The sequence below is a fragment of the Nelumbo nucifera genome, chromosome 4, assembly GCF_055504915.1.
Source record: "Nelumbo nucifera cultivar China Antique chromosome 4, China Antique-T2T, whole genome shotgun sequence".
NCBI classification, from domain to species: domain Eukaryota; kingdom Viridiplantae; phylum Streptophyta; class Magnoliopsida; order Proteales; family Nelumbonaceae; genus Nelumbo; species Nelumbo nucifera.
This window is the reverse complement of record NC_142652.1, coordinates 21,688,174-21,714,570: the sequence shown is the minus strand read 5'-3', so window position 1 is coordinate 21,714,570 and position 26,397 is coordinate 21,688,174. Positions and strand designations below refer to the sequence as shown.

Here is a 26,397-nt window from a genome sequence, read left to right as displayed (position 1 = left end):
ACACAACCAAACATATTGATAATATATAACCAAAAAAAAAAAGAAAAAGAGAACTGTTTAAGGCAAAAAAAAAATTAAAAGAGGGAGAAAATGAAAACCACTCTTAAAAGTGTATTTTGATGTTTTGGTGTATATAAATGTAAAGGAAAATATGTTTGTAAAAATATTTGTCACTTCTACTGCAGACAAGATTCCAAATGAGGAGGATGATTCAATTATTAAACTTGTATCCATGAAAACAGACAAGGGCACCCTTATAAGATCATACATAAACACAGTTTCAGAAACTAATAAACTGGGTTTAATTCAATACTAGAATTGGTGCTAATTGTATGATCCACTTCTTGATTTTTCAACTATTGAATGATTTTGAGAGACGTATGGTTTAATTCATGAATAACCCAGAGTAGGGATTGAATTAGTTTTATGTCCTATATGAATTCTGCAATAGGCCTCTCTGTTGGCTTTATAAAGTAAATAAATACATGTAACTTATCTTTTCCTCTCTTAGAAGTGGCTTTGGTGCTATGAATATAATTCTGCCTTAGGATTAAATTACTTTCTTGGGGCTGTTTAGTCTTGCATTTTCTTCTAAGTTGTAAGTTGTAACCTCTGAATTGAATGAAACTTATCTTATACTTTTCTGCCCAATTAACATGATCTGGTTGACTTAGTAGTTAGTACTTGGGCCACAAGAGTAGTATGTTGAAACGGTTGGATGCGGCAATAAAAGTTCCATTGAGAAGCTATTTTCAACAAAGTTCAGTTGTTGAACAACAACCTGCTGGAGGTTAAGACCGTAAGACATTTAGGTGCTGTTCGGTACTGTTTTCATCTCGTGGATGGATCACTTCGGTCCATGCCACGGGATGAAAGTAGCGTTCGGTTTGCTGTGGATGGGACCGGCCCATACTATCTCGTAGAGTAGTCCTGTCCACACTCTAATTTCTCGGCAATGGCTTTTTCTCGTGGATGAAGTTGGTCCACAGGTTGTCTTTGCTAATATGTTTCACGCACAGTATCTATAACCCTACATCTTGTTGAAGGTCTCCTATGCTGAACCTCTGCTGTGCTCCACCGACGCCGGCCAAGCTCTCCACCGAAGGTCTTGTTGCATCTTTTTTTGATCTTGAACAACATCATCTTTTTTTGTTCTTCACCGAAGCCGTCCAACCTCTGCTATGCTCCACCAAACCTCTGCGCTGCTTTCCTAGTTTTGAACTTCCTGATAGGGGTTTTGTTCTTATTGTGCTCCACCGAACCTCTGTGCCACTTTTCTCTTTTTTTGTTCTTATTGTGCTATAACATGGAATGCTGGAATGGGTCTTCAAAATGTGTTTTCTTTTTTGATTTTTGAAAACGGTAAGGTACTCTATTGTTTTAAGCCCAAGATATAGGATAACCTAATAGAAAGTTCTGCTTGTTTCATTTTAAATTAAAATAGATAAATCATTTTAAATTAAAATAGATATAGTAGACTGAAATTTAAGGGACTTGAATGAATGGCAGTCAAACTAGTTGCTTAGAGATTCAATAGGTTCAAGAAGGAGCTTTAGGCCAGTTTCTAGTAGGATGGTTATTGATCCACAAGCATGGACTGTTTATGGAGCACAAAGTAATAGGACATGACAAGGAAAGACTCAAGAAATTAACAAAAGAAATCAGAGTTGAACTTAGTTTTCAAGTTTGGGAATTTAAGGATCAAATTGAAGAATAAAGATGGTTTGGTTTTTATCCTCTGTTTTTTTTTTTTTTTCCTGAGCAAAAGGTAAAGCATAAGCTTTGCTGATTTCTCCTCCAACACTGCAGCTTGTACTTATTACGGATGTTGAAATAGGAATGTTCCCAATTTGACTACAGCTGCAACTGGAATGCATGGTGCTGGATTTAGGAGCAACCAGGGTGAACTCAATGACCTCAAACTTTGGCCTGACTTTGGTTCTACCTAAGGTCAAATCCCAAATAGGCCAATTCAAGCCCAGCTTGAACTACATACAACATTAATCAGGCTGGATTCGGGTGGGATTAGTTGGGTCTGATTGGGTTGGTTGTGTTTGAAATTTTCTTTTCCTCATGTTTTGCACTTCTTCCATTCATAAAGATCTAGTCTTTTTTAGAAACAAAATAAAAGAAAAATACATAAAGATTTCATTACATAAAACATATACATATAATGTACATAGTTTCAAAAAGATCCATATTACATAACATGCATAATGTATGTCTGTGTTTGTACACATTTGTGTATGGGTTTGGATCTTGGTTGATTATATAGTTTAGATATACATGCTAGTGTAAATATGTAGTGTACACTTACTTATATAACATGCACAATATCAGGTTTAGTTGGGTGGGATCATATGCCATGCTAAAAAGTACAGATGAAAAAAAGAGCCTCGAGATTTATCGGTAAATGAGATGATTATATGCTAACACTGCGGCTTTCCCAGTGAGGATTGTTTGGATCCATAAATGTTGGGTTTACAGATCTTGGATTTTTCCACATTTGCTGCAGAACCATCTCATACCGAGCTAGTTGATATATAATTTGGCATAAACCTGAACTTGGTGAATCAGCCTGGTGACTCAAAAAACACAGGTCTGTGAATCTTAATATAATTGGCAAATTCCTAAAGTTCAAAGAGAAACATTGGCCTTCTAAAGGAAAATCCAATCAGATTTTGGCATTCTTTCATCCAAGCTGAATCACCTCCTCTTTTACGAGGTAAACCTCACAGGTTGACTCACCACAGTCCCCCAAATAGCCCTGCTAGGAAAGAGAGCTTCACACCCACCCACTATGGAGTTGTAGAAGGATTTAACTGAAAGCTCTCTGCTTCTGTTCCATCTCCATATTAAGGAATCCTCTTATTGCAGATTCAACACCTGAGACTGAAGCAACAAAGTTAGGAGATTTCCAACATGCTGAATCTCCAGTCATTGAAATCCCTTCTAAAGGCTGGAACCCAGCATATAGCATTGTTCCTCAACACAAAGGTATCAGCTACCAATGCCTCTTTATCTACAGCCAGACTGAACAGATAGGGAAACAGTTCATTAAGAGCTATCTCCTTGGTCTAGGGATCCAACCAGAACTGAACAGATGGTGGTCCTTTTATTTTTATTTAAGTACTAGTTGTAAGTGTGGTGGTTTATTCATGCACCATTGTAGGAAACCAATTGAACAATATTTTGATATTATGCTTGCCTTACAACTAGTACGGGAATAAGTGGATTATTAGTTTGCATAAATTGTTAGATGTTGTGCTTATCTTGCAAAAAATTTCTCGTATCAATTGTTTAAATATTATTTTTAATATTTTTGTTAATAAAATATTAATTATCTTACTAAATTTTTTAATTTTTTAATGTTTTTATCAATGAAATAATATTTTTTTAAAATATTTAATATATATTTTATATTTTTTAATTATTTTACTATTGTTTTATAAAAAAAATGATATTTTTTGGTTAATATTAATTCATTGATGCATTTTTTTTAAATATTTATCATACAAAATGCAAAAATTACATATTTATGATTAACTGTGTATATCATTCATTCCATGTACATAAGATATATGGAATCAAAAAAGTGTGGTGTGGAGTGGTCCTGTCCACAGTTCAGAACAGCTGTGGACTGTGGTGTGGTGTGGACCGGTACTACACCCACCAATTTCTCATCCACACTATAGAACACCCCCTTAGAATACATTGATCAGTGGAAGTTTTAAGACCATATATTATTTTTCGTAATCAGTTTTAAGGCCATAGAATTTAAAGAACCTTGTAGTAAGTCTGCATTTTCTCTTCATCCCCTCCAGCAGCCAGGAGCTCAGAAACATATATTCGGTGGCCTTTCTCAACATGATGATAATGTGTGCCAACTCATCCTAGAATGTCAAATTGATCCTAAAGAGAATCATGAATCATTTCCGAGGAATGATTAAGACCTTCTATATGTAATACCATAAATATCAACCACCAAAATATCCATTTAGGGGGTATCATATCAAATCAACGACAGATAAGACAATGAACTCAACAGATGGAGTTATTGGTCCACTTCTCTTCAGCAACAATATGTGAATAGTTATGCTTTGTTTTTTTTGGACTTTGGACCCATGGTGCAGTTTGTGCAAATTAACATACAAATATATGTGCAGTTGTCAATGGGACTAATGCATAAATGCGAATCATGGCATATGCTATTAATACATTCTAGGATATCATTGAGTTCAAAACCAGAGTATACGTATTGTTATTTATGATCAATAATTCCCTTAATTTAATGATATTTCATGCGCATAGATTGCAAGCCTTTTCAACACGTGAGAATTATTAACTTATCCAATCAAGTAACTTCGGCAAGCCAAGGTCCGAAATCCTCAAAACACAGAACCCCACACTAGTGTCACTGTACTAGGGTAACCAAAAGAGTATTTCCCACTTATCTCCAAACCCTGGAATCAAGAATTCAAGCAAAGCAAAGGGCGGCAGATTCATAGAAGAAGCCCAATGTTCAAAGTTTTTAAATCAACTACTTTTTAGCACACCAGATGATAATTACAGTACAACCTAAAAAAGCGAGTAGATTACCAGACTATATCAGAGGTGGGTTTCTTGACGCCGAGGCGGGTCCAAGTGAGGACCTTCCCGAAGTTGAGGTGCTTGATTTGAACCGGAGCGATGAGGTGAACCGAGTTGGAGAGCTCCTTCCATGGAATCTCTGAGGGTCTAGGGTACACCACTCGGTAGTGGTGGTAATAGTCGTTGTAGTCAGATGGAGCATTGGAGATGGCGATGAAACCCCAATGGTTTGTTGTTTGTTGTGGCCAAAGAAGTGGAGAGATGGTGAGAAGTGAGACGGTTGTGTGGAGAAAAATCTTCTCGTTGCCCTCTTTACAATGCAGTAGTCTGGTCGGACGTTCGGACCAGTTCAATATGCATGTTTAAATTTCTTATTCCATTCTTTTCCTCTCTCCCCTTATCTCTTCCAAGTTTTTCCGAAAGCTTTCTGCGTGTTGTTAATTTGAGATTATAGCCCATGTCTTCCATGTCTTCTACATTGTATTGGAATCTGGGTTTCGTTATTTCCTGAAAATAATTTCAGGAGAATAGAATTGCGTAGAGACTTTCGACTTGGAATCTGGGTTTTGTTATTTTGCCAATGTTTTCAGGAGAATGGAAGTGTAGAGACTTTCGGCTTTCCCATCAGACTTCAGAGTTCAGACCCTCATTCGAAAGAGACAAAAAAATAAATAGGAAACATTTGAGATATATCCACACGGACAAAAAGATTTCACGTGAGGATACCTTATGCTGCAGGAAGGGAAGGCCACGTCTTTCACGAAGACTCTTCCCGCCTTAGTATATGCAACAGATGTATATCATAAACTATTTCAATGTATCCTTTAGGCCCCGTTTGTTTTTTTGATAAATTATTTATTCGAGCTCAGGAAAGACTTATTTGAGTAAGTGTATTGTATTTATCTAAGTTCTTTTATTTCTCATGTGAATAAGACAATGACCATTTTAATCATAAAAAATTCATTATTAAAAGGGGTATTTTTATCCCATTTAAATATTAGTGGCTTTCCTCCTATGTGAGAAAATTATTTATCCACCTAGTAGGAAAATAAATTTTTCCTCGTCCCCACATAAATCTGAAAAGAGAAGATGGATTTTTTGATCAATAGGAATCAAAATCCCATTGACCAACTTTCCCTCCTCTCAAAATCCAAAAAACGAACACCCCCTTAATTTCAAAAAATATTTATACATACACTGTTGACTTTTGAAGGAAAAAATTTGTCCTTAATTATTCATCATCATCATCATTATTATTATTATTATTATTATTATTATTATTATTATTATTATTATTATTATTATTATTATTATTATTCGTTATGTTTTTCATCCACTACTAGCCCATCATTTTCCATCCACAACTAGCTTTTATTCCTTATGTTTTTCACAAGCATTCTTGTGACACTCATCGTTAAAGAAACACCCTACTTTCCAAATAAAACCACTTTCAAATCACTGGTTGCGGGTTCACCAATGATCAAAATGCAACTGCAACCTTTTCCTACAAATTTTTGAAATTGGGGTGTATTTGGTTCGCGGACAGGACCAGAATCGGAATCGAAATCGAAATCCCCAGGAATCGGAATTGGAATCATTTATTCCTAGCATCTGTTTGGTTCAATCAGGAATTGAAATCGGCCAAAGTTTTCAATTCTGCCCTGTTAAAAGAACCTCAAAAACATCCACTAGTTATATATTTTCAATATATACACACATTGGTAACCTGCTACCAAGTGGATTATATGGAGAAAATATGAAATAAAGAAAAGAAAAACACAAACAAACAGAAATCACAAAAAAAAAATCATTCTCCATAAAAAATGAAAAGAAAAATACATAAATAAACAAAAACCTCTCATAATGGTGGAAATATTACTGGGTACAATGAAACAGGGTAGACCCTTAATATCTTCTTCTGTCATAAACAACCACCTAGACATTTTGAAGATATATGTCAACGAGTACAATGATTTACTCCCGTCAATAATAAATCTTGCTGAGGTAAGAGGTAAAGATTTTCTACTTTCGATTGTTCTCGTCCTCACTTAGGTCCCTCAGCCTTTACTGCATTTCTCTGCAACAAATTGAAGATCAGCACAACCCAATGACTGGAAGGGAGATATTGATCTATCATAACAACAGACTAAAAATACAACCTTATGCGATCATCTAGTCTCTGCTCCTCCATGGAAAGGTTTTCAACTTCTGCCTGCAGAATAAAATCAGAACATAAAGTCTCTTTCTTCTTGGAAAAAAAAAGAGACCAATTTCTTTTAGAATCAAATCATGGTTACTGTAGCATTTGTGGAGGATGCAGCATTTCTTGAATCCAATGCAAACTGATGTATCCAACAAATAGAAAAATATGAAGGCATGGTAGCACAAGCCATCCAAGTGTGCATGTCTATAGAACAATATCGGCTTATGTGCATACATGTAACATTGTGGCGTCATCATCTTTTTCTCCTGGCCTTGAGACATAATCAACTAATCAATCCTCAAATGAATTCCCAATGGCTCGTGTACAGAAATAGAAGAATATATGTAAAGCAAAGAAAAAGGCACCCAAGCCCTAATGAATGTAAAATAGCAAGCCCCATACTTCCAACGTATTTTGTTCTTAAGCTTCTTCTCTATGAGTCCAATTCCTTCCAGGACATTTGTTATGTCATATATTCGCCTTTTCTGTACCTATAACAACAGGAAACCTCCAACTGTCAGCATTATGGCATATGTGACAAATTGATCAAGAGGTGAAATGCAAACCTCCAAGGTGTCAGCAGCTTTGTTCAAGTCAAGGATGCCATCTTCTCCATGTTTGATCAAATTGATGAACTTTTATGTTAAGAGACTTAAAAGAGAGTTGAAGTACATTATTAGCATGTATTCCTTGCTTTCAAGTATGAAGCCTATATAAGCCACTTAATGATGCAAAAAGCAAGCAACTGATTGTAAATAAACTTATTATTGATAATAAAAAGGAGAGAAAAAACAAGAAAAAAAATAAAAAATGAAAAGAACTAGTAGAGCAGGGACAAAACGTCCAAAAGGCAACCACTAATTAACTTACCTAGAGAGTTTTCATAACGACAAGTACCAACTGGAGTAAGAGTATTTCCAGATGGTGAACCTGCAAATTAAACATCAAAAATATGTACTAAAAATACCTGTTTTGCTAAATTTTTTATTGGTCTTTGCCAAACTTTTTGCCTTTGAGTGTCAGTGGTGGAGGAGATGGAAGCAAGGGCTACTGAAGAGAAAAACCACAGTGAGAATTAATGCCAAAAAAGAAACCATTGTAGAGAGACACTTCTCACCTGCATTTGGCACAGGGGTTTGAGGCCCTGATTTGATATGCTTTGGAACCCTTGACTTGTTGTATACCCTGCCCCCTTTTCCTGATACTGGTGTACCAAGGGGGCTGTTAACCATTTCAGTGTATCCAGGACTAGTAGTCCACTCATGGAAGCCTTCACAATCTTCTGTTTCACTCTTCCGCTTCAGAGGCTGAGAATCAACAATTATGTTCGCAGAATTTTAATAAGCAATTTGAGGAAACAAATTAACTGCATCACTAAATTGCAATATGTTCATAGGCATACCATTTTATGATGAAATAACTGAAATGAAGCACAATTGGAAAATGTGCACTCAAGCTTTGATCATTATTTCTTGTTCCATTAGAGGGAATATTAAAACTAAAAGGAATAATCCAAGGTATCCTATCTGCACTTCAAATGACGGATTCACAGTATTTAGTAATGGCACATATTCTAGCTTGACATACTTGTGTCCATTATAAAAATAAAGAGCTACAGTTGTACACCTCCAAAGAAATACTTAAACTCCAAAGCAAACTTACCAATGTGTGGAGTTTAAGTCACGGTTTTTCAAAAAAAAATATATATTTTTTGAATGTAACAGCATATTGTGAGCAATAGTGAGACCATTGAGATAGTTTCTGCCAAATATAGATATAAATACAATGGGCCTAGTCATCCAATATAAACTGCAAGAATACCTATTGAAGAAGATCGTTGTTGCCCCAGCTATCATTTTGGCCATAATAAACCAGAAATTCACATACCCCAATCAGATATACAACCTGCCACTAGATCAAATGGGTCAAAGATTCAACTACCCATTTGGACCAATTGTCAGGTTTTAAGAGAACTCCACCCAGAACCATGGCCCAATGACGGTTCAGATGGTTCATCCAACCGGATCAATGACAGGATGAAAACAATGCTTTTAGCCGCCACCTAATACATAGTATGTAACACCCTTGGAAATAAGCCACAATAACCTTTTAACCGCCATCCAATAATTTCCAATTTGGTTTGATTAAATTAGCGGAAATGAATCTACCCACGGCGTCTATAATTTCTCTAAGGTTGTTAAACTCCATGCCACGCAGAGGGAGACCAAAGATACAAGGCCCACCACTTACTCTATTCAACAATCTATTTCTAAGAAGAAAAGAAGCATCCCTCCTCTACAAATGTAAACAATGGCCACTGAAATGCAGCTTTTTGGAGTCTAGATTTGAGGCATCTAATCTAAAAGAAATCAAAAAATAAGATTATTATTTCCCTCCAATTTCCCATCCCTAAGCTTTGATCGAAGGTTTTAAATAAATCCCTTTTCCTCCAATTTCCTACCCTATGCTTTGCTTAAATTTTGGGGAGCCAACCCAACGAGATGAATTTAGCCGGTCGCACATGCGTTTTTTAGACACGAGTCAAAACACGCCTAAGATCTAAGTTGTGTGAGGAGCAGATCCGGACTCTCATTATTGTCAGCCTCAGGTGAATCATGTGAAGGTAACAAGATCATAAGCAAGCAAGTTGGAGGGAATGAATCCTGATTCGAGGGTTGAGGGTTGAGGGCCCATATCATGAGCCCTGTAAAAGACGACGAGAGAATAGATAGTACTACTGTACACGAAAAGCATCGTCGATCGTGAGAGGGATTTTGATTCTTGACTTGAGATGGGAATCCACATAACGTCCATGCCCTTCCTTGCATATTGCATCAGAAGATCAGATCGCGTCATCGCAACCCCCTATATGGAACTGCTCTGCATCCCAATACTATCTCCCCAAATCCATGGTTCAGAGGTCGGACCTCACCTCTGTTAGGATGTGCTCAAGCACACTGCAACATTTTTCTTTTGACATAATACAATGAGAGGAAAATGCACGTGTACGCTTTCCGATGAAACGGCAACGGGTTCTCTACATTCGGATTCTTAGCGCCAGAAGATTCTGAAGAAAGCCGCAGCGCAAAAGCGAGAGAATCTCGTCCCTGTCCTGTTCCGGTCCCCGTGGAAGTGGAAAAACCAACTCCCTCCATCTCAATCAATTTCCTCGCCAAACATTAGGGAACGGTGCAATTTTCCCGAAAATCTCTCTCATTTTTTGAGTCAAGCCTATATTATACGAACAATTTACTATCGTCATCGAAATTGTATTCTGTTAGCATTTCGGGTTTCAGTTCCAGGTTTGTGTTGACTCAACCTCCAAGAAGATAAAGCCATCATTTCCGAAACCCTAAACTTTCTATTTTGTCATGTTTTTTTTTTCTCAATTTCTCTGCAATTTGCTTGTCTAGATTAATTTCAATTTCCTTCTTTTTCTTAACATTCCAGCTAGTTTTTGATGCCGATCCTCTCTTCTGCATCATATCTAGGATAATGTAGAACATCGATATCTGAACTTTCCCCAATTGAAACAGTTTGCAATATCAATTATGAAACCAACTGTTTCTCTAAACTAGTTTTATTTTTTTATTTTTTCGTATTCTTAGTTGTCAGGGAAACTTGTTGTGGAAATGGATATTGATGATGTTTTGGGCAATTCTAAAGTTGTAAACCTTCCAACAAAGAGTGCGATTTATGTGTGGGGTTATAACCAACGTGGGCAGACGGGTAGGAAGGGTAAAGAATGTCACTTGAGGATTCCCAAGCGTCTCCCTCCCGAGCTTTTTGGGTGCCCGGCAGGAGTTAATGAACGGTGGTTGGATATTGCTTGTGGCCGTGAGCATACTGCAGCTGTTGCCTCTGACGGCTCACTTTTCACATGGGGTGAATTTTCTAAACCTTTTGAACCCCTTTATCTCATCTTAGCATAAATGTTCTCTTCTATTTCATTTTTTTTTTCAATTTGTGCTTTCAATTTAACAATGACTATAATTAATTTATCGATGGATTACTAGGAAATTCACTTTTAAAGGCTTTTGTTCTCATGGAATTTAGGGAAAACCTTCTGTATATATTGTTAACTGTTAATTTAATTAAAATAATCAAAAGAATGAAATAGCAACATACACTATTAATCACTGCCTAACCCATAAGGTTGTGCTCTGTATCGTGTTTTTTTGCGTGTTTCAATTGGTTCTGGAATGCACCGTACTAAACATGCACTTTTAAATTAAAGTGTAGTGTGTTTTGTAACCAGCAATTTGTGGTTCCAGAATGCAAAAGATTGCAATAATTTGATCACGGTTATTTTTCTCGTTCCCAACCACATCACACTTCATCCCTTGATAATTGATATTGACATTGATTCAGTGCATCTCACCTGAGAACCAGTAAGTTTCAAATCCCACTATTTTGAAAAGACCACACCGCTACATGCAGAACACTACGCAGGGTGTGGTGAGTTCTAGAACCCATGATTTCAAACACACCTAAGTAGGGACAAGTTGTCTGAAACACACAACACCTATTTGAGACCATAACACAGAAAACCCTCTAAATGTTCACTTTTACAATCAAGCTCTTATGTCCACCTTCGTAGTAGCTATGCAAAATAAAATAGCTGGTTCATTTTTACTCCTTCTAGCCAATGCGTCTGCCAAGCTATTTGCTGAAATTCACGTCCATATGAAGCATGCTCTTATCTGCCTACAGTCATATTTTTGAACCATTTAAGTACTACTTATGAATCCTCTTCTACTAAAAGGTATCCATAATTTAGTTATCTTCCCAACTTTAACCCTTGGTGCATTTCTAACAGTTCAACTTTTCTTGATCTTCTTTGGCCAATTGGCCCTGAGAAAATTGCCAAAAATGTCACCATGAATATCTCTAGACACATCATCAATTCCTGAGCTTCCTGTATTGCCCATGCTACACCCATCAAAATTTAACTCTATGATGTTTTGTGATGGAGGACACCATTAGATTGTTGATGTATTTCTTATAGATCATGAAAATGTTATGCTATGCTCCATTCCCTTAAAATGTCATCGGGAGAGAAAGGACTATCCATTAAGGGCAAGGTCAATATTTCCCTTGGAAGTTGGAACCACTGAAATTTTCAACATATCTACATTTCTGGGGGAAACCAAAACAATGTATATTGAAAACAAAATCCTTACAGTTTTGGTCGAAAATAGAGAAAAACTAGGTTAATATATTGGGAAATGGAAGAGAAGTAAATATGTGGATAGAAAAATATATAGAGCTTCAGTTTTTTATACAATTTTTTAAAATATTTCTATTTTGATTGGATTTCAATAGAGAGGGCTTTGATCCAGGTTGAAAGTTGAAACTTGTTTGAAATTAAGATTTGATACCTTTATTCTGGAATACCTGTCAGAGCTGGGCTTCAACTGTTCCTTTTGCTCCACTTGGGGCTTAACAAAGAAGAAAATAAAGTTATTTTCACTGATAAATTCTATAAATAAAGATACGTGTGGATGTGAGATTACTTTTTGTTGGGTTTTGGAGCTCATTTGAAAGAATGTAATGGTTTATACTGCATGTTATACATGGAGACTGGGTTTGCAAGATGTAATTGTGATAACTAGGCACTTACTTTAGTTGTTCTGTGGAATTTGTCATGAAATCAGAATATAATTATCCTGTAACTTCATGCGTTTACTTACTATCGTGTTATATTATCAAGCAATTATTTATAAATTTAGTCATTAATGTACCTATGTCATTGAATGTAGGGGCAAATGACTTTGGTCAGTTGGGAGATGGAACTGAAGAGTCTCGGAAATACCCAAGAAAAGTTAAGCTACTGCAAACTGAATTTGTGAAATCTGTTTCATGTGGAGCACTCTGTACAGCTGCTATTGCAGAACCTCGTGAAAATGATGGGACCATCTTCACAAGTAGACTTTGGGTCTGGGGGCAAAATCAGGTTTTAACATTTGTCTTTTGGTTTCGTTATTATTTTTTTTTTGCTAGCAACAGTATGCAATGATTTTATTAAAAATGGGAAAACTACTTTACATTCCTTCCAGCCTTTTTCTGACCATATCATTTATCATTTAATGCTTGTGTACTTAAAAATTTCCTTCCAGCCCTGGTACACCCCACAGGAGGCCTTTTTTTTTTGTGATGCCTTCCCTAGCTAGAGGATCTTCCAAACTGTCTGTGGCTCTAGGGACCTCTCTTGGTTTCACTATTATTTCTTTTATTTATTTAATTAACACTTACGTGTGCATCTTCTCGTATTCTCAGGGATCAAATTACCCACGTCTTTATTGGGGAGCTTTTACTCCAAACACGGTATTTGATATTCTTTTATGATCTGTTTTCTGATTATTAAGTATAACATAGATTAATCTCATTTGTGGTACAATTACCGGGAATTCATCGTATTGAGTGGTAATTGATGATAATTAACTAGACTTTATGAGGTAATAGTCTTACTTCTGAAGTTAAAATATCGGGGAGGGGGGGGGTCCTATCAAGAAAATTAAGAAAGCCAGGAAGCAGAAAATGCATTGTTACGATTAAGGTGGGATATCAGGGGTTTATGAAGGGCTTGGATTGAAGTTGGGAGTGATCTTTGTCTCATGAGTGTGGGTTGCTGGGGCTTGTTTTTGAATGGGTTCTCTCTTTTGTCTTTTGTCTTTTGTCTGAAGGGTCTTTGGTTGCATTTGGGTTTGGTCTTTTGGGGCTGTTGCTGGTTCTGGCTTGGTTTGTTACTTTGTTTCATGTTGGGAGATTTGGTTGGGTTTCATTGTTTTTTTTTTTTTTTTTTGGTGGGTAATGCCTTGTTACCTCTTGATGTAATCTTTTTTTTTTTAATAATTTATTTTCATTTATCTTCAAAAAAATGTTGGTTTCATTATAAATGCCAAACATTTTGAGTGAAGATATATAACAAAATGAAGGATTAGTAATCATGTGATGCAATCTTCTTGTGTAGCAAGGAAATAACTTACGTAGTAGAAATTGATAATGCACTCCTCTGATATATGTAGCACATACATTTCTGCCTAGTTCATTTTATTGTTCTCAATCATGATCTTGTCTTTGATTCACATGCCAATAAACAACTGTCTCACTTGAATCTACATTTAATTTCCTCTTTTAGAATTCTTCCCAATATGTTATTCTTTATGCTGTTCTTAGTGCAAAGTTGATCTATTGGGCATGTTGTATTGCTTACAGATTATCCACCAAGTTTCTTGTGGAGCAGTTCATGTGGTGGCTTTATCAGAGGATGGCCTTCTGCAGGCATGGGGTAATTAAACTTATTGCCTTTTTTTTTTTTTAAATTTAGTAAATATTGCCTCTTTAGAATGTGGAATAAATAATCTCTCTTGTATTTTGCTGATATGTTTGAGGAAAAGCTGGCACTGTTGCTGAAAGACATGAAGCATATATGTGGTACTACTTAGTTTTTGTTCTGATAGAATTCATGCTTTTATGCATATGCTAAAGTTTTTTCATATATAAAATGAAAGGCATAGAAGGGAGCACCTAGATACTATGTATGATATTCTAATAAGTATTAATTAGAGTTCTATTACTTTTCTGATACACCAGGCTACAATGAATATGGTCAGCTTGGCAGAGGTTTTACCTGTGAAGGGCTTCAGGGTGCTCGGGTTTTAAATGCTTATGCAAAATTCCTTGATGAAGCCCCTGAGCTTGTGAAGATTATCCAAGTGTCATGTGGGGAGTACCACACAGCAGCTATATCAGAAAATGGCGAGGTGTAAGTGATCTGAAGGACTTTGTTATCTGGACAAAAGTTCTGTTATACGTGGGAAATGTGGTTTTCCGCATGACACAAGTGAAACTGTTTGAAGATTTAGAAAGCTTTTCTAGTAGAAACTTAACCTTCCACTAGAAGATTGGAGGACAAAATGGAAACAGATGGTGTTTTAATTTGTTAATTTTCCTCTTGTTGATTTGGTTTGCAATGGATACTTCACCCAGTGACCACTTACAGTTCTTTTTTTATATTATGTTGTTCTTTGTGCCTAACTCGCGTGAGTCAACTTTATAATTGAACTGTGTTTTACTTTTAATAATTGATGATAAATGTGAGTTAATGATCTTTGCAAGTTTATAAACTTATCTGATGATGACTTTTTGCTTCTTGGTTATTTGTGTAAATCACAGGTAGGCCATAGTCTATCCTTGACCATTTAATTTGTCAACTGTTTTGAGATGTTTTGCTGTTATTGTATTGTGTTTCAGGTGATTTCTCCTCTGTAAATTAAGTATTATGAATTTCAAAGGATTCTGGAACCTTTCAGATTTTTCACTCATTGGTAATGGAATGCAAGGGAAAAGTAACTGAAGTAATTCTAAAACTGGAATTTGGAACCTTTTTCTTCAATTCTCTATCCTAGTCAAGTCTTGTCAAAAGCTTTAACTTGGTCCTATGGGATCCTTTTCACTTTTACATTTTGCATTTACAACGGAAGTGGGTGGTCTAAAGTATGGTTAGGAAACTAGAAGGTAGTTTAGGTATATATAGGACCAAGTATTTTGCATACAGGCATGCCAAATCTCTATGTGCCCCTAAGGAAAAATGGTCTAGGTGATGTAAGAATGATAAGGGATTTGTACAAGATTGGACAACTCAAATGCCACACTTCAAAGATTTTCTACTTGGGATGCAATAGTTAGAAAAAAAAGGTTATGGGCATTCCTTGGCTAGGGCTCTTGGGATTTAGGGTTAAGTAATTAGGATAGGAAAGGGAAGGTATTATATGGTAGGTCAATTTAGTCCACACTCCACAGTTAGGGCTTAGAACATTAGGGTATATAATATTGGGTAGACCTGAAAGACTGAGAAGTTAGTGCATAGGAAATTGAAAATCAAAAGCTAAATAATAAATCAGATTAAGGTAATTCTATTACCCTAGAGCTAAAAATCCAGAGATAAATGCTATATTATTTATTTATTTATAGGTAACAGATAAATGATTCTATTAAGAAAGTATAAAACTGATATACCCATCCAACCTAGAGGACAGACTCCCAAATAGTCAAATACAAAAAGAGCTTGCAAGATTCCCTCTCGAAGAACTGCATCTACTACTGTTTTATGACCTTCTAACCCATTGAAGATGATGTTCATTCTTACTCCAAAGATCTAACCTTTACAATGTAGTGAAGAAGTAGCCATGGAACTACACCTCCATCTCTAATCCATTCTTTCACATCTGAGAAATCTCCTATAACTATGATATTGGAGTTGCCTGGGAAGATAAATGCTATGATCGTCATTTATGAATCAATAATATGATAGATAAAATATATTGATAAGAAAGAGAATTGACTTAGAGGATCCTAACGATTTCTTGGTCAGGAGTCTTGAACAATTATTTGATAGATAAAGAATTGACAACAAAGGTGATGTGGGCTCTGAACCACCCAAAAGATAAGCACACTTCTGTAAAATATTATTCTGGATTTAATAATTTATGTTTCCCTTGCTTAGGTTATCTCTTGTACATTGGGCCTTAGCATGGCAAGTTGCGTATGCATTGCATTACTGCATTGGCCTGGCACACCCCTAAAAGATATAGAAATAATATAAAATTGACTCCTAATGATTGCTATGATACCTGGATACCTATATGACAATGCCATACATTGTTGGATAGTTTTAGTGTAAATTCTGTATTGAGGGGCCATTACTTGGTGAGATAGTAAAATCCGGGCTGCAAGTGTGAGAACATTGGTATACAAGTCTGAGAGCAGCCACTTTGTGCAAAAATGCCAAACGTTAGGCCTGCATCTACTTTACCCCTCCCAAAACCCCAGATAGCTGGGATCAACATTGAGTAATGGTCTTTTTTTAAGTGTAAATTTGTATTTGACAGCTTGTCCAGCTGTGTCCTTGCTGTGTCTGGGTTATATGGAAAAGTGAACGTTGAAATTAAGACAAAATTAAATAGGATGTGTAGAGAACTTCTCTTCTTGTGTACACTCAACTCAAAAATCAATCAAGTATTATAACAAATAATGGCAATGATAACAATAATAATAAAAATAATAACAATAACATGGCAACATAGGAAGTCTGGAAGTGTGTTCTTGCTATGTTAAATTGAAAGTTGAATTTAGGAGTGCAATTGAATAGGATTAAAATGTGTAGAAGAACGAGAAGACCACATCAGCAAGTCTGGCCAACTGAAGACAGTTCAGAGTCATTTCTTCCTTCTTTCTATTATCTTTGTCAGGAGGAAGCTTCACCCTTGAAGTGGAGCCTGAGTTGTGCAACCACCCAACAGATATCAACAATAATAACAACACATTATAAATAATAGTAATATAAATGGAACATGAAAGAAAAGGAAAAGAAAATGGCTTGCATCCCACAAAATGAACTGCAAGTCATTTTTTTTTTGGTCTGTAGGATTGGCTCCATCATTAGGGTTGAAGTTGAATGCTATTCGACAGCGGGAAGGTTTTAAACACAAGGTTGGTCACCAGTGTAGAGATCTTCTATATCAATCAGTATGTAAATCATGCTTTTTGGGTGTATTTTTTAATCTTTCTTTAACATTTGCATTCCTCACATCTACAAATTTTTAAATTATGATTGATAAAATATACCATTATATATTGAAGAAGTATCCATCCTATAAGTATGCTCCAGAAACATCCCTGCAGTATCCAGTGTCATATTGGATACATATTGTATTTGACCTCAGTGTGTAAGCATTTGGTATTGTGCTTTTATTGTTTAGAGTTCAATTTCATTTTCCAACTTTCTTCTATCAAAGCAAGCAATACCCTTGAACAAGCCTTGTTAATCAATAGTTTGTCTTAGTCATATTTTCTTGTTTACTCTTCTTTCCTGGTCACAAGATTTTTTTTTGACTGAACACCTTACATATATCACACAAAAGGCATTCTTGTAGCATCCATGCTTGATTACAACTACTTTTCCATGACCTAGATCAGTGCAAATGGCTTCCAGATCATCAGTATATGTAAAAGACTTTTGGGAATAGTGAGTGTACTTAAAGGGTTTACCTACCCATTCTCAACATATATTAACCTTTTACTTCAAAATTTGAATATTTGATGTGTAAATCAAAGAGATTTGTGTAGATCTGAACTAGGTGAGCCTTTGATGCAACAAGAAGAGCTAGTCATGGATGTCAATAATGCAGATTTTTGTCTCTATCACTATATTTCCAGATTTCTACAGCAAGAAGCTGTTGCACTTTGAGAATACCTTGATCAACCTGACATGAACTGGGAGCCATGCTACTCCTCACTCTTGAGGTTGTTCAATGGTTATTTTTCCTTTGACTGTGATTAGTTGAAAGAATTCAAAAGCTTCTTTGGTCTTACTTATTACTTGCAGTAAAAGAGATCAATGAGTTATTGACACAAGATGTAACCGTGATTTTGGAAGTAGAAGATTTGTTTTCTACACCTGGGAAATAGGGAACTACTTGGAACATAAAATAGATTCAATAGGCATGAAGTTAGAATTGAATGTAGTTGCTAGAATTTCATCCACCGATTAAAGGGACTATACTAATATAGTTCCCAAGAGCAGAGCAGTTGCTAGTAGCAACCAGTGCCCATCGTGAATTACTAAAATAGTCAATTTGAAAATGCTCTAATCAACATGTGATGTATCAGAAAGACCATTTCTACCCATATCTAATCCAGGATAATAACTTACTAGACTGTTGTTTATGAAGAATGCACATAATTTTCTTAGCTTTTACTGATTATTGATGCCAGCTATCTATCTTCACCATCCACCTATTACATGAAATTATCTTTTTTCTGTATCTCATTCTCTTTACAAATGCTCTTCATATGTGGTGGGTTGTTTTGACTCTCGCAGATATACTTGGGGGCTAGGAAATATGGGTCAACTTGGGCATTGTTCACTTCAGTCTGGAGATAAAGAGCTGCTGCCCAGACGAGTTGTTGCCCTTGATGGAATACCTGTAAAAGATATTGCATGTGGTGGTGTTCATACATGTGCTCTGACTGCAAAAGGAGCTCTTTATGCTTGGGGTGGTGGGCAAGCAGGGCAATTAGGGCTGGGACCCCAGACTGGATCCTTTTTATGCATTGCTAATGAGTCTGAAATGTTGCTTCGAAATATTCCTGTTTTAGTTGTCCCATCAGGTGTGCAGCTTGTTGCTTGTGGGCATTCCCACACGCTTATTTCTACTTGTGATGGAAGAATTCATGGATGGGGTTATAATAGCTATGGTCAGGCAGCAAATGAGAAATCTACCTATGCTTGGTATCCGTCACCAGTTGATTGGTAGTGTATCTGATGCTGTTCATCTTCAAACATTTCCTCAGTACTCCATACCCAATCTTATCAGCAGAAGTTATTCATGCAGGTGTGTTGGAGAAGTACGGAAACTGGCTGCTGGTGGTGGTCATTCAGCAGTGCTGACTGATGCATGTTCCTTGAAAGAATTATGTGAATTCAGCCTTGCAGATAATATGACTCTATCAAATGCTTCCAAAATTGAGGATGTTGCAGCTAGAACTGGATCAGATGCTTTAGCACATCTTTGTGAAAGACTGAGGTATAGTTTTTATTTAAAACTTGTAGGTGCTAATTTCAAAGCTGCACCATTTCTTAAATGGCAATTTAATCTCATAGATGTTGGAAGAAAATTTAGTTTTAGTTTTTGATGATGCTCTGCATTTAAGTTGCTTGCTGCTATCATTTAGATAATTTGTTTTTTTTATTTGTATTGTTTAGATAATTTGTTACATTGGCTTTTTTTAGAAATTTGCAAATTTGTTTTGACAAATAAACTGGAATCTGATGTTTAATTATGGTTGAAGGATCTCTACAGGTCATTGATAAAGAATTTACTACGTTTTAATTGATTTATACGAAGAGATTTTTGTATTCATTGTCTTAATGATCTTAGCATGCTAGATACTAATACTTGGAACCCTATTTGTCAAGCAATTTCTCTTTATTTTTATTTGCCTTTTCTGTCTTATATGTAAGCTGGAAAATAGACCTGGAAACTACCAATTTAGGTGGTATCACTTCCTTCTCTCTCTCTCTCTCTCTCTCTCCTTAGAAGCAGCTTGGGCATGTCCACAGGACTCAGAAAACAGTTTTGTGGCCCTTAAAGGATTGTGATCCATGATTAAGTGTGTCCCATCATGAAGACCAACTGGGCCAGAAGTTGGCTTGAAACACGACTGGAATCTGTGTGCATGTTGTGTGTTGATACATGGGGCATAGTTGTCAATGCATCTAGGAGATTCTGGGTTATAGTGGGGTGCCTAGTTGCCTAGACTATAAAAATTTTATAAAATTAAGAACTAAAATTTGGTTATTGGCAACTTTTTTTTTTTTTTTTGAAGAAGGTAAAGTATTGTATTTCAAAAGGAAACCAAATCAGGGCATGCTAACTCCTTCAAGGAAGAACTGTTGGCTTTATTGCAAGGGTTGAAAGTTGGGCAGGCTTACTCCAAACTACATCCTTTTGGTAAAAGGTGACTCAAGCATGGTAATCGGATGGTTGAAGCATAAAAGGATAAGTCCTTGGCGCTACAGGCATACCATAAGAAAGTAAACAGATTAGCAAGGGAGTTGAGAGCTTCTTTTAATTGGGTTAGTAGGAGTGTAGGACAGCTAATGGAATGGCGGATGCCTTGGTAAGGCAAGGGGCTAGAAGGGAGCAGCTTTTTTGGGGTCCTACAAGTGGAGTACTAGATAATGATGTATTGTTAAGTAAAGGTGTGTTTGGTGGTGGTGGGGGGGGGGAGGGGTTGTCTCCCGTTGTAGTTGAGGGGTGATGTCCACATGTCCACTTGTACATTAAGCTCTATTATTTTCCTATATTTTAATGAAGTTTTCAAGATAAAAAATTTCCTCTAAAGTCATGGCTAATCATCATAATTTAAACATCCAGGATTAGAGCAGGATGGGCAAAATGGAGGGGGTTTATCTGGACTTTTATGTGATAGGCAAATACCACTGAGATTAAAACATTTGTAAGGCCAGTTATGTTGTATGGAGTGGAATGTTGGGCAACAAGAAACATGTCGAGAAAATGAATGAGACGGAAATGCGAATGCTAAGATGGATGAGTGGAAAAACTAGAAAGGACATGGGTAGACATTGAAGGGCCTAGAAGATATCAGGGTAGATCAAAAAGGACATGGGTAGAAAACTAGAAATAGTAAGAAATGATTTTAGTACTAATAATTTAACAGTGGATACGGATTTAAATAGAATGGATTGGCGAAACAGGATTCATGTAGCCAACCCCATATAGTTGGGATAAGTCATGGATGATGATTAATTTTAATATTTTCAAATATAATATTAATATAAAAAGTATTTAATAGAGCATTTTCATATCAATTTAGCAACTAAAGAAGGCTATATTTTTATATGATAAAAATTAAGATTGAACATTGAAAGTAAAAGAGAAAAAGTACAAGGGTGGAGCTGCTGTCTTATTTAATGTAAGAGTCAAGGATGAGCATTCGGTTTATTCCATTAAAAACCGAACCGAATAAACCGAAATTTTAAAAGCCAAAACTGAAATTTTTTGTCCAGTTTTTGGTTATTTTGGTTAAAATCGAATTTCAATAATATATATTATATATTACATTAATATAAAAATATTATATATTATATAATCTATATTATAATATATATATATATATATATATATTAAAAAACCGAATAAACTGAAAAAACTGAACCGAATTAACCAAAAACTGAAAAAACCGAAACCAAACTTTTTGGTTCGTTTTTTTGGTTTTTACTGAATAATGCTCACTCCTAGAGAGAGAGAGGGGTGACAAAAGGAAAAAAGTGGATCTTTTAAATTTCAAGAGTAAAACTTTGAAACAAATTAATAGAATGTATTAACACATATATTAATAAAATGTAGCTATAGTCTGATATTATAATAAGTCTTCTACAAAGAGACTGGTTTAGTTGTTTTGTTTGGTCAAGAATCCTAGATGACCCAATAATGTAGAAAAAATGGTTTGGGCACAAAAGGAAGCCTACATTCGTTGCTCAAACTATGTCCAATAGAGAAATTTCAATTCAAAAGTCCTAGCTACATGTTTAAATTCTAAATTAAACCCATTGATGTGAGCAGTTTTTAAGTTAAAGATGTAGCAAGCATCTAGGAAAAACATCAATACAAGGTCGGGTAACATGGACTTAGACAATAGGATTGAATGCATGGCAGATCCAAAGGGTCCATTACCCAATTAATGGTTTGGATTAGCTACATCATCACTCCATAATATGATATTTATCAGGAAAAGGTTGTCCTACCAGGTCAAGTAGGTAGCCTCCCCACATGATTCCACCTATTTTTACCATGTGGAGGGGATCGTGGCCATTGATCAATCCATAGCATTGGCCATGTATTCAATTTTTTCAATTTTTTTTATATCACTTATCTCAAAAAATTGTCTATTATCAACCCAGCTTTATTGCCAACTTTGTACTGGAGTTCTGATCAATTGGCTCATTCATGGACAACCATTCCCATAGGGGGTCTATTTTGATCATTGCGGTAAAAGTTTTCTCATCAATAATCAAATGTAGGGAGATAAATTTTGAATTTGAATTCTAGACTTCTCAAGTGGAATACTAGGTTGTTTAGGGAGTTTCCCCAAGACTGTCTTTCCCTACCTTTTCTTTCAAATCAAACACAGCCTAAGTGATGCAAGCAGCAAACCCTTAGAAGGTGAAGAGTTCTATTGTAACTGTTGAAAATTCTAAAATAATGGATATATTAGATTGCTAAAAGTCATTCGGTCAGGTTGATTTTTTTTGTGAGGCCCATTGAATAGTGGGTCCTGATCCTCTGAATAATTGAATGTCATGGAAAAAACTATGCTGCCGAAAGACATGACACGCTGGAAGGGCTTTGAGCAATCAATCCCCCTCCCAATGAGAATTGGGATCTGCTCCTCACACTGACCTCACATCTTCCATGGATAATGACATACAAGCATGAGAGATGTTCCCGAGATGTGCGGCTGCTACATGCTGTAAGGGTCGTGTGAGAAGTAGATCCGGACTCCCCCAATGAATTTGATAAATAACCACTTGGTTGGTAATTAACATGTATCATATGGCAAGTTAATGGGGTTCCCAAACCACAGATTGATTCCAATGTCCTAGAGGTAAGACACTTGCATTAACTGGTTGTTAATGTTTTTGCAGGGAGCATTTGCTTGACTCGGGGAAGTGTGATTGTGAAGAGCAAGAGGCGGTTCAAGGCAAGAATTGAAGAAAAAGGAGTCAAGAGTAAAAAAATGTGAAGGGTTGGTATAAACAGCATTATTTTTTTGATTAAAAAGTGTCAGATATATTACTTGAACATGTTAACCTATTTGCCGTTTTACAATTACATAATATGAAGGCTAGGATTTGGCCGCTTAAAAGAGTGTCAGATAACTGGGATTGTAAGATATTGTATTCAAAACCGTAGGGACTATTTAAATATTAATGGGTTTGGTAGTTATAGTCTCGATGGGGCCTGGTTTGGAACCGGGACAATCTAATTTCTTATCGATTCGGGACAGGTCTACCCTGTCCCGAACCAGGCCCAACCCATTGACAACCCTACCACCGTTAGTTTAAAAAACGCATGGTGTTAGTGACACTATTCACAATCTGTTAAATAATAGAAAATATTGTTATGAAAAAATTGTAAGTAGATCTCATTAAATAAAATAAAGATGATTTAATGTATAATTAATAAATATTAAAAATAATATATAAGTAGGTTCTACTTCAAATTTTCTTTTAAGAAAAATAATAGGTGGGCCCCATTTTAATAGGTGGAGTGCAGTCTATTTATCCTAAAAAAATAATAGGTGGGTTTCACTTAAAATTTTATTTTTTAAGAGAATTAATAAGTGGATCCCAATTTGAAATTATATGCGGGCCCCATCTCTCTCTCTCTCTCTCTCTCTCTTGGCCGAATCTCCCACCCTTGTCTTCTCCCTCCATTCCACTTGCCACCATCGATCGCTACAACTTTCACAAACAAATAGAGAGAGAGATGTTGCCGAATATATTGGCTGCACCAATGGTTACCTATCCCTCCACAATGTTAGCATTCTACATGCATTACTCCTCATAAACGATCCTCCCAGAGTCCACCTCAATACGCTTCCATTAGGGATCTGAAGCAGGGAGTCATTACCTGCCTCAACAAGCTCTTTGACTGAGATACTCTCGCCATCGCAACCTCCAAACTCGAATCCATCACTCAGAACCTCACTCATGAATCCTTCCCCCATTCCTCACTTGCATCTACGATATTGATTCCTCCGAGGAGACTCTTGGCCTTTAGCAATGCGTCTGTCTCCTTGGTTTACTTTTTGACACACGATGACACTTTCTCTCCTTTCCTATCTAAAACGCTCATTAACATAGTCCACTGCCTTAGAGACCCCGATTCAGCTATCCATTTAAATTGCGTCGGTACCATCACGACAATGGCCTTACAATCACAAAGTCTCCCTTCTCTGTGTTCTTGAAGCCATTGATGGAGGCTCTTTTTCTTGAGTAGGACTACCTCCGTCACGGCGATGACCACAACAACAACGTTTAATAACCTTATTGGTAACACTAATACTAGTAGTAGAGAGAAATGTATATAGAAATTTGGTTCGTTTTGAATCAATCATACTACACCAGTTTCGTATTAAATTCTTTTACTATCTTGAGTATCTGAAACTACCAAATTCAATCTCATTGAATTCATATTTTTACAAGGTTTCTGTTGTTGGGCCCTTGTTCATGAGACGGTCAACTTTTACTAGTGTAAAGGAAAGATCACATGGCATCCAAAGGGTAGTGAATCAATGGGTGTTAAGATGCTGTTGAGACCCACCTATTAATTTTCTCTTAAATGAGAAAATTTCAAGCAAGACCCACTTATATATTATTTTAAATATTTATTAATTATACATTAAATAATTTTTATTTTATTTATTGGGACTCATTTGTAATTTTTCAATTTTTTGAATTTAATAGTATCATATTATTTTATTCATTATTTAATGAATTGTAAACAGTGTCATTAACACCGTACATTTTTGGGTTAACAATGGCCTTTTCAACTTAATCTGATATCTAAATTGGCCCATCAAATAATAAAAGGGCGAAAGTGGCCCTTTTACAAAGTAAAGGGATTATCAGAGCCGAAAATCCTTTTAGATTAGTTTGGTGAGTCAATTAAAATCTGCTGCACTTGTAGATTTTCCTTGCACTTTCCCTGAAATTTCATATTTAGTGACCATGACAGGTTTTGTGCCCTATGAAATACAAGTGTGCAACAATACATATGAAACCCAAGTCGAGCAGATGCTCCTAGAAAAAAGCCAAAAACATAAACATATCAGTTAATTTACAACGTTCTCGGGAGTTATGGTTACGGGAGGGTGATCGTAATGGTAGGTATTTCTACCTTTCAGCAATTCACCATCGTCGTCGTAATGTCATTTCTGTGTTTCGTCACTCTGATGGCCCTTGGTGTTATAGTGATACAATGCAACAATTATTTGTTGACTACTACACTACAAGGAACTGTTTAGGAGTTCCTGTCCTACCATTTCTCATGAGTTATTGTCGTTGGTACAACATGTGATTACTAATGATGATAATGCTGCGCTTTTGTGTCTGCTTATTAAATTTCAGAGAAGGCCAATAAAACATTGTATTGCATTATTTGAATATAGTAATTACATCATATTTATAAATTAAAACAGATCAAACCTATTCAAATTCAAATTTTTACTCTCTATCTAGGACTTTATGTAATTTATCTTAATTCATCTAAAATTCATGCATGTAATCTATTTCAATCAATCTCAAATTCTATTATAACATAACAAACTCAATCCATATCTTTTAATACCACCTACTAAAAAGGAATTAAAAACCATCGTGATGCAAATGAGACCGTATAAAGCCCCGGGTCCTGGTATGCCTATCCTTTTATCAATCATTTTGGCATCTTATATCTGATGATGTCCACAATTGGATTCTTAAATTGTTTAATGGCAAATGCCTGAGTCTGAAGTTCTTATTCCTAAGATGAATCACCTAGAGAGTGTGCCAGATTTCCGGCTGATTAGCCTTTATAATTTATAATGTGGTTTATAAAATATTTTCAAAATTATTAGCTAATCGATTGCAACCCCTACTAAAACAATGTATTTCACCTTGGCAAGCAGTATTTGTTCCAGCCTTCCATGTAAACAGATAGTTGATAACATTTTGGTGGCTCATGAGGTTATTGTGCATATAAAGAAAAAGAGGAAATTCTAAAGTCTTTGCTCTAAAAATAAATATGTCTAAAGCATATGATAGGGTTGAATGGTATTTTTTTAGAAGTTGTCCTACAAAAGTTGGGTTTCTATGACAAATGGCTTCAATTGTTGATGTTATGTGTTACTTCTCCTATTTTCTCTGTTGGTTTTAATGGAGAATCTTCTTCTTGTTTTTTCTCCAAGAGAGAGAGCATTACGACAAGGGGACCAACTTTCACCCTATTTATTTATCATTTGCATGAATGTTT

At 35.9% G+C, this 26,397-nt stretch overlaps 1 protein-coding gene across 3 annotated transcripts; it reads left to right on the top strand.

Annotated features, from left to right (window-relative positions):
* The first annotated feature begins 9,376 nt into the window (after nt 1–9,376).
* Nucleotides 9,377–23,248, top strand: LOC104597884 (Regulator of chromosome condensation (RCC1) family protein). Of its 3 annotated transcripts, none has more exons than XM_088903590.1 (10): nt 9,377–10,095; nt 10,402–10,678; nt 12,556–12,749; nt 13,073–13,120; nt 14,012–14,084; nt 14,194–14,230; nt 14,390–14,561; nt 18,678–19,109; nt 19,192–19,383; nt 23,028–23,248. In XM_088903590.1, exons 3-10 carry the CDS (start codon nt 12,700–12,702, stop codon nt 23,092–23,094), a joined length of 1,071 nt encoding a protein of 356 aa, XP_088759716.1. In that variant the 5' UTR covers nt 9,377–10,095; nt 10,402–10,678; nt 12,556–12,699; the 3' UTR covers nt 23,095–23,248. The 3 variants fall into 3 exon arrangements, with proteins under 3 accessions (XP_088759716.1, XP_088759715.1, XP_010257954.1); XM_088903589.1 differs by having other exon boundaries at nt 14,188–14,230; XM_010259652.3 differs by lacking the exon at nt 14,194–14,230.
* Nucleotides 23,249–26,397: the final 3,149 nt, after the last annotated feature.

Bases quoted from the DNA above. Each gene is read 5' to 3' on its own strand.
- LOC104597884 (XM_010259652.3), top strand. From the start codon at position 10,426: ATGGATATTGATGATGTTTTGGGCAATTCTAAAGTTGTAAACCTTCCA. The intron at 10,679-12,555 runs GTGAATTTTCTA...CATTGAATGTAG, and splicing joins CGGCTCACTTTTCACATGGG to GGGCAAATGACTTTGGTCAG. The intron at 14,562-18,677 runs GTAAGTGATCTG...TGACTCTCGCAG, and splicing joins ATATCAGAAAATGGCGAGGT to ATATACTTGGGGGCTAGGAA.